This window comes from Chelon labrosus (assembly GCF_963514085.1).
Source record: "Chelon labrosus genome assembly, chromosome: 23".
In the NCBI taxonomy this organism is placed as follows: Eukaryota; Metazoa; Chordata; class Actinopteri; order Mugiliformes; family Mugilidae; genus Chelon; species Chelon labrosus.
The window spans coordinates 5,436,068-5,449,568 of NC_140356.1; the positions used below are offsets into that span (position 1 = coordinate 5,436,068).

The 13,501-nt window shown below is 41.7% G+C and overlaps 1 protein-coding gene across 1 annotated transcript; it reads right to left on the reverse strand.

Moving 5' to 3' along the window:
* Positions 1-1,302: 1,302 nt before the first annotated feature.
* On the reverse strand, positions 1,303-10,028 carry pfkfb3 (6-phosphofructo-2-kinase/fructose-2,6-biphosphatase 3). Its single transcript, XM_084573282.1, has 14 exons — positions 9,590-10,028; positions 7,730-7,855; positions 7,443-7,539; positions 7,282-7,348; positions 7,117-7,191; positions 6,972-7,028; positions 6,728-6,852; positions 6,429-6,636; positions 6,155-6,301; positions 5,960-6,064; positions 5,723-5,852; positions 5,475-5,602; positions 5,073-5,261; positions 1,303-3,107 (listed from the first exon to the last, which is right to left on the reverse strand). The coding sequence occupies exons 1-14, from the start codon at positions 9,657-9,659 to the stop codon at positions 3,054-3,056; spliced, it is 1,578 nt and encodes a 525-aa protein (XP_084429408.1). The 5' UTR covers positions 9,660-10,028; the 3' UTR covers positions 1,303-3,053.
* Between the last annotated feature and the right edge of the window lie 3,473 nt (positions 10,029-13,501).

Genomic DNA, 13,501 nt, shown 5'->3' on the forward strand with positions numbered 1-13,501 from the left:
TTGCCAGTTCATTATCAATCATCCTTGGAAAGACAGCTCACAGCAAGCTCAGCTGTCTTTGAGGGAAAATAGTTCACCTCTTATGAAACCAATATTGGAAATCAGGAACAAGAGATTCATTTCTAATCTTGTCACCAGAATTCTGGTGAACTTCTGCCGCAGCCCGCAGACATCTGGTGTAAATTAACCAGTGGATGAGAGCCACACCAGCTGCAACAGCTCTGATGGTTAGAAAACAGCGAGTTTCTTGATTTGTAAAGTTGTCTTTCAAAGTGACGGGTTCAAAATATTTATTTATTTATTAATTTTTTCAAAATCAGGTTCCACATTGTCAGTCTGACATTTTCAGACAGCTGTTTTGAAAATCAGGTCATTTGCTAACGCTAATGCTAATAATAATAGATCCAGCCTGCTGACAGATCTGTGCGTTTCCTCTAACAATGCTAGCATGCTAACGTTGAGCAGTGTGCACCATCCCAGCTTGGCGTTAGCATGCTGAAATTCTCTGGTAGGCAGTAAACACGAGTTACAGCTAAGGATGAGCGTACTGGAGGAATTAGATCTGTTGGAAGGAATAACGGAAGCTGTTGCAATTCCTTCTACAGAAGTCGGTCATCACGTAATAAATTTGATGGAAGTCCTCAGAGCTGCTAATATTATCCATATGCTGGCACAAGAGGTTCAAGATCTCAAAGCATGGCGTAAGAAATCGGCTACAAATGTAATACACCATGTGGTGGCTCTTTGAGATCTGAAGTACATATGGGGGTTAAATAGTGCCCAAAGAGCCTTTGTAACAAGTTGAGATCTGTGCATTATTTCAGAAATTCAGCCCACATACATGAGTCATTTCTTAACTATTGTTAAAATAAAGCTTAGGCAAAGGCGCAGTGAAGAAGATCTGTCTCCTCATGCGCTAATCTCCTCTGCTTTTCCACGCCGTCTTCATTCTTCGCTCATTCTCGATATCTACGTCAACACTCTCGTCCAGTGATCTGTTTGAGCTCCCATTCCTCGTGCTTGAAATTCATTGTAAATCTGTCACTCTGCCTTCAGGCTGCCTGTCGTGCGACCCTCCTGCTCTTCTCTATCTCCACCTCTTCCTGGTCGTCCTGTGACTCCTTATCAGAGATCTCCATCATCCACCTGCTGGCTTCATCTGTTGCTAGGGCAATGGAGCTCCGGGGTTGGGGGGGATCCTGTCCCCGTCATTCTTCATAGCCTGGGATTCAGCTCCATGATACTGTTGCTCTTCTAATTCTAAACCTCGAAGATACTTTGCTCTCTCGTGTAGTTATCTCTCTCTCTCATAAAGTTATTAGTCATTCATTTCACCAAGCACTCAGGCGTGTTGTGTTTTGTTTGTTTGTATTTTTTTTTTCCTACAATGGGCATGACATCACTGTACTTCTAAGAGCAAGGATTGTTTTATTGTATGCTTTCACAGGCACTTCCTGTTTGCACTGTCACAATTAGACTGGTAAGCAGCACGTGAACCACACCGTGTGACTCATGTGAATGGATGAGATAGTGCAGGCAGGAGTGCCAGAACACGCTGCGTACAGTACACAGCAGATTAGATCCATATATGGGAACACAAAAGCCGGCTGGAATATTAATGTCGGATATGGGCAGACGAAAACAAGCAAACAGCAAACACTGCGTATTTTCCCGTTGTGAAATTTATTGGTCCAGCAGATGCAAAAATCAACTGCACAACATCTTCTCATGCATAGTCCTCAGATTACAACAAAGGTGCCTCTCGCTCCAAGCGTCATTCAAAACTACATAAAAATAAATAAAGAATATAATAAAACAGTGTTTACAAAAAAACTGATTTCAAGTATCTCAAGCAAACATGTTAAATGTTTTTTTTACTCATTGAGAGAGAGAAGTGAACTTCTTTCCCAACAGACATGGTGCTTTCCATTCAGACCCAACACATAAGTACAAAAAGAGTTACACACATCTTCATTAAAAGACTCCCATGAGAGTACCAAGTCATCCATCCATCCATTTCCAGTTATACCATATGTACACTAAGATTTACAAAGTTATTATTAAAAGCACGCATTGTTATAACAAAAATATAGGTGCTCACATTTGTGCGTAGCAGACGACGACAGCAAAAGGTCAACAAAAACAAAAGTTTCCCGTCAATGGAAAGAACTCTCTTTAATGATCAGAATGCACTGTAGTGCTAAAACTAAATAAAATGAAAAATAAATATTTAAAGTGTGAAAAGTTAAATATTGAAATGATATGGGGGAGTTTGTAGGTGGCGCCTCCTCGAGCGACCAAGTAGAAAATAGCGAGAGAAGCAGCGTCAGGCTTGCGAAACAAGCACTACAGGCACTCTACGGCGAACAACCGCCTCCATTACTGTGAAGTAACGTGACATGGAAAACACACCGTGACAAATTAATCAAACGAAGGACAAAACCTATCACCACTGTGCAAAATATCGCTTATTTTGTAGCGTGTCAGCATATAAAAAAGGAGTCAAATATATTGTGGCGCATTTGTGAAACACACATGAGACGCCAATCCTTCCAGAGAAGTGCAAGAAAGTTTACAGTGTAAACTAATACTTGATCCTCTTGTTGTTTATCACAACCATATGTACATGGTTGAGCTGAAAGTATTATCTGGGCATGAGTTAGTCTTTGGTCTTCCTAAAATTTTAAACCACCATGAATTGGTTTTACAAAGAGCCATCTGAACTGTAACAGGAATGACACTTCAAGGTATGAATGTCTCCCAAAAATAACTTAATCAGTCTCAGGAAGAAAAAAACTGTCTAACAAGAGCAAGAAAGTGACAATTAAGAGCCTTGCTCTGATAAAACAATTATATAACCATGATCCTGTATAGTAACTTGAGTTCTTAGATGACAAAATGATGACCCTCGACGTTTTTCCGACAGATAAATGTTGCTTTTAGGAAAGTAACGCTCCAATTTTACTTTCCCTTGTCGTTTCATGTTGTTTTCTGTGAGTTTGTCAGTGATCCCGTTCCTGGCTTCTCGGTCCACAGGACACATCGGTGCAGTTTCACTGGCAGGGCTGCAGGACTTCACGGCGGCCGGAGGAGCTCCTCCTCAGGTTCTGTAAACACACAAACAAAAACAACAGACTTTAGATAACTCCTGTACTGCAGCACACCAACTGTGCGCTAATTAGTTGCCAGAAGCTCACCTACGACGCAAGCCATCACCACTGTATAAATATCCCCTGGCCAAATGATAGCGTCAAGTGGTGCGTAATCCCTAAACAAGAAGTTACATCACCTGTGTTTTCCAATTTCCTCCACGATATTTTTAGAGGACGCGAAAACTAGCACTGAGTTCATGAGTGTGTGAACAGGCTGCTGTAGCCGCACCACGTTAATCCTCAGGTGATTATGAATGAAGTCGACAGGAACACACACGCAGCAGTGTTATTCACACTTTCCACTGCACCAGCACAACTAGTGCAGGAATGCCGTCTCCACCCACGCAGTCAGTGACGGTTATTGAAACTGCGCGTTTATTTAATTATGTGATGTGGCTGTCTATAGTCAAGGGCATTTTCACATGACACAGCCTAGTGAATGTTATGGGTGGCAACTATTCTTCAAAAACCTCTAAAGAGTATCTGAATAAAAATTGAACTAAAAATATCTAGATTAAGCCAGCTGCAGCATGTTACGTTAACGCACTGCTAAATTAGCTTGTAAGCTAGTTATTAGTTGATAGTTTGGCTCCTGGTAAAATGCTAACTAATTAATTAAGAATATCTAGTAGAAGCTAGCATTAGCATGAATTTTAACTAATAGCTAAATGAGCAAGCAGTTTTTTTTTTTAAGTTTCACACTTTTTTTTAAGTTTCGCACACATAACTAAGACTACTAGTGCGGAAGCTAGCTTTAGCATGTTACATTAGGCCACTGCTAAATGAGCAAGCAGGCTAATTAGTATTTAGTTTATTGTTTGGCATTGATAAAAGTATTTTAATTGTTCATAACAAAAACACTACTTTTCTGAATCAAATAATGCTAATATAACATGCTAACTAAGTCTGTCTAGTGGAAGCTAGCTTTAGCATGTTAGATTAGTGTCTCGCGAAGAGTTAATAGTGCCACAGCAGCTTAAATTTGTGGTGGGGCTGCAGGGAGAACTAAGAAGCAAAACTTCTACACTGCGATTACCTTTGCAATACAAGCGTAACCACCTTTAGATAGTGCAGGATGGTGCATCTTTAAGCAGCACAAGACAGACCAAAAATAAACACAGATAAGATCAGCACAGTCGGAATGAGTCAGAGGAGCACAGGGACAAGCAGTCTGGAGATATGACATCAGACAGGAATCACTGGAATGGTAAACTGGGAAGTGGGAGTACCAAAAGAACAAATACAGTAAAAGGTTTTTCCCTTCCTCATTACTTCCAGGACCAGTCCAAAGTATCATTAACAATGAGTCAAGGCTAAATCAGTAAAGAACTTGTAATAAATGTCATAAAAATAAGGTAATAATATAATAACAGCATAATTGTGTGTTTATTACTATTTGCTGCCCGTATCAAAGATGTTACTATTTTAAGTACAATATGAGCAGTGCCATTCCTTAACATAATTATATTAACAGAGATTTAAGTTGAATGAATCATCGCTTTAAGTACTGTCGAAGTTGAGGAAAAGAAATTGAACACAACAAGATAAAAAAAGATAACGGACGGAGGAGACTGACACAGCAAGGCAGCCAAAGACAGAACAAATACTTACAGGCAAACTTTGCCCAGCCAGTGCTGTAAGGTGCAGAGGAGAAGGAGGAAGCAGAGGAAAAGGGGACGAAAAACAAGTGAGTAAACATACATGCAGAGGCTGTCGGGAAGGAAACAGATGTTGCCGAGAAAAGAAAGGTTTCCGTGTCATAGTGTCCTAAAGGGTGTTCATAGGGATTTCCATTGTGATTAAAGAAATAATTGTCTGCTGTTTTTGGTTTTTTTTGGTATAAATGCTTCCAACCAAGCTTCAAAAACCCATATTGGCTGAATCCTAGGATCTACTGCTTGAAAGTTTTTGACAACCCACCTGTCCAGCCAGCGCGAGAGGGAGATGTGAGGGGCTGCAGAGGGCCAGAGAGGCAACAGAAGGGGGCATCTCCTGGATCGGAGGCTCGTCCAGGTCGTCGATGCGTGGTTTCTTGATGTTAGACTCTGGGCTGGTCAGAGGAGTCACACTGTTCCTCCTGATCAAAGTGCCAGGACCCCTCTTAACCTCCTGCAGGGATAACAGAGGATGCAAGACTTAGACTAGTCAAGCAAATACAGCTTGGGGTTTCATGTAAAAGAAATGAATAAACAAGAGTAAGAAAACAGTGGTGGTTAAGCTTATATTCTGTTACAATATTTCCCCTGCAGTTCTATCTGCTCTGACTAATACAGGAAGTGGTAACGTATTGAGTTCAGTTCCCGGTAATCACACAAACATTACCTCCGGTCGGTCTCTGTGGGTGTTGACTGCTTCCACATTCAGAGAAATGGACTCCACTTTGCACCCATAGGCCACTGGGGTGAGCTTCAGCACAGTGTGGAGGGGACACTTTAAGTAGGTCATCTCATCTGGAGTTATAAATGGCAAGAAAACATAGATTTAAATAGAGATAAGATCGAGTTGAATAACACAACTTACATGTAGACATGACCCTAAACTGTGAGGCTGCTGTTAGCTGCAGGACCCACCTGCACTCTTATCCAGGAAGTAGGCGAGTAGGCAGCGCATGACGGCCTGGTGGCAGATAACCAAGACATTCTCCTGCCTCTCCAGTTCCATGATGACCGGTTCCACCCTCTGGACCAGGTCCTGGTAGGACTGTGATAAGGAGAGCAGAGTTGATTATAGATTTTGACGAATGCAGAGTATTTTATCATGGAGAAGAGGATACGATAATAAAATATAGCTGTAGCCTATTCAAGTACCTCTCCAGCAGGGTAGCGGTAGTAGTATTTGTCTTCATCTCTCAGACAAAACTCTTCTGGGAATTTCTCCTTCACCTCGTCATATGTCATCTCCTCACACATGCCCTAAAAAGAAGACAAAGTATTTAGTTTCGCAAAGTTCGGCAACAGCAAAGATTGTTGTGGACTAAAAGTGAGTCTCAGAGTGACACTCACAGCATCAATCTCATTGAGAGCCTTCCACTGCTCGTATGGGACACCCAGGTGCTCAGCGGTCTGGATGCTGCGGCACAGCTGACTGGTCCAGACCTTCAGGTCCTTCAGCTTCTGCTCCTCGACAAATCGAGCCAGGGCAGCTGAAAACTACAGCAGGGAGGGAGCAGCAGTCAGCACCGGATGCATCTCATCGTTCAAGATATATTTCAAATGCAAAGAGTCAACCAGCACCTGTCAACATCTATTCTGTGGTCTGGTCTACAGTTGTTTATACCTGTTTGCCACGTGCTGAGAGGCCAGAGTCCCCACCCAGCCGTCCCTCCAGGTTATCTGTGCTCTCTCCGTGTCGACAGAGGTAGATGGTTCGTGGCTGGACGTGGATGTTCATCAAATAGTAGACAATCTTACTCTGAATGTGATCCTGGATCCGGTTGACGAGAAAGCGCCGGCCAACATCTATTACCTTGATGAAGGAGTGATCCCTAGAGGCAGGCGGCAAACAGGACGATGTGAGTGATTTGTCTGTAGGTTTGTATTGGACGAGTCCTGACTAAATCTTTGCTGCGGATTTACCGGTCATACTGATCAGGGTCCAGAGGTTGGTAGCTGGTTTTGTAACATTCAATTCTCCTCTGGAAATCCAGCATGGCGTCAGTCTTGTTGCAGTCCCGGTAGTCTGGACAGGACACCTTCACTTCCTGCATAGGGAGGAATACTGTCAGACGGCAAATAACACGCCTGATGCCAGAGAGTTAACAAATTTTTAGGTTGTTTAACACAGCCCAAAATGTAATACGAAGTCATGTTTGTGACTCACCATGATGTTCGACGCAATGACGCTGGGATCATCGCACACAGACTCGATGAAAAAGACCTGGGCAGAAAAAGGAGGTGTTCTTTTAATGCGCTGCACTGGCAGTGATGTCCTACCTTGGCTCATCTGGTTGCGTAGCAACACGTACCTTGAAGCTATTCTCATTGCCAAACTGGAGGATCATGTCTCGTCTCTCTCTTGTCGTGTTAGTGGCGTCAAACACCTGAAATAAATATCAGGCAGCTCTGTAAGACGATGTTGCACGTGAGGATAACGCTTTGGAAAAGGACGAGAGGCTCGACGGGAAACTCACCGCCACTTGGCCTCCTTCGTCCTTCAAGTAGGATTTGACATCCCTCAAGGCTGCTAAGGCACACTGCCTAAAGTACAAACAATGATGCAAATGTAAATTTTGTTAGGGTAAAAAAAAAACATTACAATATTATTTATAAAATGTTTATGATTTGGACTTACTGTCTGATTTTCACAGCACACTCGTTGTCAGGCTTGAAGAAGTCATAGGAGCTGTAGTTCTTAACTGCCTCCCTGCGGTACTCTCCAACGTTGAAGACTACACACACGAGAAGAGAGAAACAATTATGAACACAGTGTCCTGGAGTTAGAAACATGAGCTGATGCTGTCCTGGCAAGGCACTTCTAGGAAAAGAGTGTCACTGGGTACCTGATAAGTTACTGAGAAAACTGTACTAGCATTTAAATGTGTGTTGGCCGTGTGTTGACCGTGCAGGAGTATCATGTACCTTTGGTGGGCATGCCGATCCAGTTGAGGTAGCGGGTGAGTTTTTTGGACATGTATGTCTTGCCTCGAGCAGGCAGACCCACCATCACGATGACGGTGGGGGGGTTGACGAAGTGCGGGGCGCCAGCTGCAGCAGAGAAGGATGGCAGAGGTGAGGTGCGTCCATTTACAAAAAAAGTGAGTATTGCACTTAATAAGTCTTTTAACTGTGGACATTACACAGTAGTCCCTAAGGAGAAAGAAGAAGGATGGGACAGAATTTCTAACATTTGTGTCACTGAATGATCTGAAACCAAGGATGAATGCAACCTGCCTGGAATGATTTATTAACACCACCAACCCATCATCTCTATTTCTCTCCAGCGAGCATGTGGCTCCCTGCTGCAACCAGATTCGCCTTTGACTTCCACCTCAGTGCACATTTGACCCACTTTGTGAGCTCTTAACTGCCCTACATGTGCCAAGATGAGTTGTTTTCACTTTACCAGAAATACAGTAACCCCACCCCTCAAGCATGTGGGGATCCCACACCATGCAGTGTGTCTCTGCAGGCTGTTTCATGTTACCCTGGCCGCAGAGCGTAGGAGTGATGGCAGAGGAATGCAGGGGGACTGGTGCTACATGTAACGGGTCTTCTGTAGATCAGTGAAAAAGATTTGCTGCAGATCGTTTTACTGAAGTCTAATTCACTCAGCTCCTTTCACTGCGGTTGCAAGCACCAGCGCATATAGTTCATTGCCCGATATCTCCCTGAGGGCTTTCATTTACACTTCCTCACAGCGTAGCAAATGTTTTTTTCCACAACACAAGAGCCATGGTGCTTAAAAAGAAAAAAACAGATCAAACTCTGTTTTGATGTTGCGACACGTGGTTCATCCTTACGGAGCCTATCAGATCTCTTCTCCTCCATCTCAGCTACTGCTCAGCTTTCCTTTGGCACTTCCTCTGCACTTCACTGATCATCATTTTATAACTGCTGCCCTTATAGAAGACCATTAGAGAGTGATTGGATAAAGGTGTCAGGTAAATAAACAATGAGCTGCATTATCAAGTGAGCAAATCCAAATGCAGCTAGTTAGTTGGCTGTATAAAACATTTACACTTGTGTTATTAAGAGGGCTTACGTTTTACTCAAAACGTAAGGTTCCTTAAATATTTCTCAACCAAATATTTTAAATTTCTATTTTTAAGTAAAACCGATAATTTGGGTTTAGGACAGTCGCTTCAATTGTCTTTTACTGGTTTAAATTTGAACATATTTGACTTTCGTCTTTTTGAACAGTCAACTCTAATAAGAAATTATTTCCCGCCGAGTATCATTTTTCTAAACACTAATCCCTCACTAGTTGTCTCTTTGCTATGGTCTGTTGAAGACAGAAACGCTTGTTTACTACACACGCTCAAAACTTAGGGGAAAAATTGATCACGCACGGGTTTTACGCATTACGCATACGGGGAACAACGGTAACCATGGTGACAGCAGCCTCGTGCTGCTTGTGTCAATGAGGACCACCAATCAATGACTCGGTAATTTAAAGACGGGTGTAGTTCAGCAGGTGCATTTAGACTCTAACCGGCTCCATCACCACAACCACTGATATATTACAACAATTAAATCCCACGAAAGGTAACACGACACCACGTTATTGTTGAGCAGTAATGGCAGTGGCAGACGGAACCACAAATACGCATGTCGTCAGCAATTATAAAACGATCTGCTCAATAATTATCACTCTCAATAATGATGTAAAAATAATACTTAAAATTACAAATGGGGGGGGGGGGGGGGGGGGGGTTCTTCTGTAGCGAAGCACACACAAGAAAGCTAGAAGAATATAATCTAAATATTTTAAGGTCTTACCTCGCCGCTTGTCATCCTTGGTGGGAACCCAGATCTTTTGGATCCTGTTCTGGGTGAGCTCTCTGGGCATTCCTTAAAGACTGTGGAACTGCACAGTACACGGGAACCGAGGGTCTTAGATCCCGAAAAGGCTTGGAAACAAAAGAGCCGGTGTCATAGCTGAGCCGGAATTTCGTTTCGTTTCCTTCGGATGCTGTTCAGTGTAGCTACAGGGTTCGTTGAGTCGATCTGATCTGCGGTCTCCGGCGCACATCCGCTATTTAACTCCGCCCGCCCTCCGGGAGCAACGTGACTGCCATGACGAAATACGCGCGCGCGCACGCGCAAACACGTACACACTAGCGTTTTTATTATATACACACACAGAGACACGCGCAGGCTGCCACGGCGCCACTCCGTGGTCAGTATTTTTATTTTTATTTTATTTTTTTAAATAGAATAATTGTTCTTAACATGAGGTTTTTATTAACATTTAAAATAGTCACTCTATAGCAGCAGCTCCATGTTTATATTATAGCCTAAAGATTTTAAAACAATTTTTAGGCTATTCATTCATTTTATAGTTTGAAGCAGTCCTTTGTCTGTTTCTAGTAGAGTTAATAAATTTAGCTTTTTTATGCAGGATAATTATAGTATAAACAGTTTCCGAATTTTTCGAATTATTTTTTTTTATTTGTTTATTGTCTAATGCGACATTATGGCTTATTACGATAGCAGAATTCAGTGTTTGAAAACAACACGGATGTATTCCTCCAAGTCTTAAATTGAATTCCACTTTAAACATTTTCAAGAAGTTCTCTACTGCTAACGCAGTCTCACAATCAAACCCGGAGTAAACGTGCAGAGCCTCACATCAGCTCGCTCTGCTTCCTCATAATGGGCTGTCCATTGAGTCATAAATGGATGAAAGCCTGCATATAACCTGTGATTGGGCATAAACCTTAAAAAAACCCGCATTGACCAAACACTCTTTCATCTATCTGAAGACATCTGAAGGAAAATGCTAAGGTACAACCAGACTCCCTTTGAAATAAGCTCAACCTGAGAAACTAAGTATGCAGGGTAAGTGTTTCTTGATTCACAGCCAAGGGAGCTGGAAGAAGTTTTATAATCTCCTGTACAGTGTTAAAAAAAAAAAGAAAAAGAAAGAATGTTCCCAATTTGTCAAAAGTGTTATAACACTGTTTTCTTGAACCATCTCCCCTCAGCATCCAGGCAGCCTTATTTAATACTGACTAAATATAACAGCTGGCGTTCTGTTTGGTTTGCAGTTACAGCCTGAACCGTATGACACCCGGCCGCAAACGAACAGTTCAGACTGAGAGATGAAGACACAAACATGCAAACACATACACTCACACTCTGACCCATTACATTGCAATATTTTTTTTTTTCCAAACATGTATCAAACTTTAAAAGCTTTCTGACAGTCTGCGAAGCTCATACCGAGTTCAACGTGGCAGTTATTTTTATTTTAGGCACCTGTCACGTCTCTCCAAAAAGTGCCCAGTCACAAGATTAAACATCTGACTTCTCTGTCCCCAGTATAAAATATTATTTCCTGTAGTGTACTGACTTTCATTGCACCTGCACTGTAAAAAAAGACAAAAAAAAAAAGTATCCAGATTACTTGAGCTAATGCGGCATTTCTTCAGGGTTGTGTGTGGTGTGCTGAAATTCTTCTATTGCCTCAGACTTGCAAACTGAACCTTTATGTCTTTACCCCAAATAATTATTCTTTATGTCAGTCCAATATGTTTTCTGTTTACTGAATAGAGTTTCTTATTCAAATTGACAGACTCGTTTCTGTAGACCACCTGAACAATGGGGAGCTGGCAGATAAAATAGATATCTGTAAAGTTCTAGTATTTGTACCTGACAGCCTATTAAATATTAAAATATGACTACAGTTTTTTTTTTTTTTTTCTTTTAGTGCATTTGGGTTAAAGGGGAGCTGAATAGGGTCTGGTTATGAACTTTGCCACAGTCTGAAGTGTTCAGGTGGAGAAACTGCGGTTGTGAAACCAAACCAACTCTTTGCCTCAGAAAAGAGAACATGAAAGATAAAGTTTATTTCTACACAGATACAGTTGTTGGGTTTTTATAGGATAAGATTATGGCCTTCCTTGAGTTTACTTGAGCACAGAGTTTTACTCAATACACCGAAAGAAGAAATCAAGAACAAAGGGATGGTGACTCAATAAAGTTTAAGTATCCTGGGTTAATTTTCTCACATACTCCATAGAGCTGGGTTAGAGTGACAGCACTGTAGATTGCAGTTTGTCTCAGGAGGGTAAACTGTCTTGGAACAGATTTCCATAAAAATAGATGTCAGGCCACATGGGGCTTGGGCTGTGTCCAGTAATTAAAATGATATTTATGAGGAAAACACTTGATTAAGTTCTTGGATTGTAATGAAATTCGCTTTGATTGACGTTTCCTTTCTGAACACAAAAGGCTTCCTGGTTTGTAAGACATGACATTTCAATTAAAAAATACACAGAAAGTATGTAAAGAAGATTAGGGCGGGAAAAAAAATGCCATAAAGAAGAGAAGATACTTTATTGTCCAGTGCAATGTAAAAGACAAATGTTCTTCGTATTTGACCCATTCATTCATACACACCCAAGGTCAGGAGGTTGGGATCGGGACCGTTTGGAATGATAGTCATTGGGGAAATTGCAAGTGTAGCTGCTTTCGAGATTACTGAGAATTTTGTTAATGAAAGGAAGAAGTGATTTCTTCTTGGAAGCCAGCGTAGAGCAGATTTATAATTAGCCACATTTTAGCCGTGTTTCTGTGGTGGAAAACTATTTTTTTGTCACTTTGTCAATATGGGACTTGAAGCTTAGATAAGGAGCTATGGTAGCACCGAGGTTTGTAATATCTGCAATTAACAGTTTGAATTTATAGCTGTTGCATCATTTGGCTTGGCAGAGACATACAGTTGTATATCATCAGATTATGAAACGCAACACCATATTAGGTGCATATACCCATCAGCCACACCCACAAGGCACACCCCCTTTTAGAACTGAGGAGGATACTTGGAAGAGTGGGGAAACGTCTTCACAAAACCACATGCCCTTGTTTCTTCGTATTGGGCCTTCATGGAACAGATTCAACAAGGTGCCGGAAGCATTCCTTAGCGAGTTTGCTCCATAATGACACAAGAGCAGTTTTTGCACTTGCTGCAGATTTATCAGATACACACCCTTGATACTCATCTCCTGTTCCGCCACATTCACATGTGGTCTGCTGCATTGAGACTTGGTGACTGTAGGGGCCATTTGAGTTCAGTCAACTCCCTGTCAGGAAACCAGTTTGAGATGTTTTTAGTTTTGTGACATGGTCCTGCTGAAAGTATTAGAAGAAGGGTACACTATAGTAATACTCACTTGGTACTAAGGGACCCAAAGCGTGCTAAGAAAAATTATACCACCACCACCAGCCGGGACCACCAACGAGGCAAGATGAATCCATGCTTTCATGTTGTTTACACCGATTTTTAACCCTACTGTCCATTAGGTAACAAATCTTCTACTGTCCAGTTTTCGTGCGCCCTTGTGAATTGTAGTTTCCTTGGTGAATTGATAGCTCAAAGTTACTTAAATCACCTTTCTTCCCCATTCTGATGGTCGGTTTGAGGCAGATCATCTTTACCATGTCTACATGGTTAAACTGAGTTGCTGTAGTGTGGTTGGCTGATTATACATTTGCATTAACGGACAGTTGAACAGGGGTACCCACCTACTAAAGTGTCCAGTCACCAAGGGGCAGGCAACATAATAATACATTTTATTTGTGGGCACCTTTCAAAACATTCAAAGTCACTTTACAAAATCAGCAATGCTTTAAACATCATAATAATTAAACAAACAAGCAGATTTAAAATGTATATAGTAATGAGGT

Excerpts from the sequence above, each read along its gene's own strand:
- pfkfb3 (XM_084573282.1), bottom strand. The coding sequence starts at position 9,659 with ATGCCCAGAGAGCTCACCCAGAACAGGATCCAAAAGATCTGGGTTCCC. Across the intron at positions 7,856-9,589 it reads CAAGGATGACAAGCGGCGAG|CTGGCGCCCCGCACTTCGTC; the intron begins GTAAGACCTTAA and ends TCTCTGCTGCAG. Across the intron at positions 5,262-5,474 it reads CCCACAGAGACCGACCGGAG|GAGGTTAAGAGGGGTCCTGG; the intron begins GTAATGTTTGTG and ends TTATCCCTGCAG.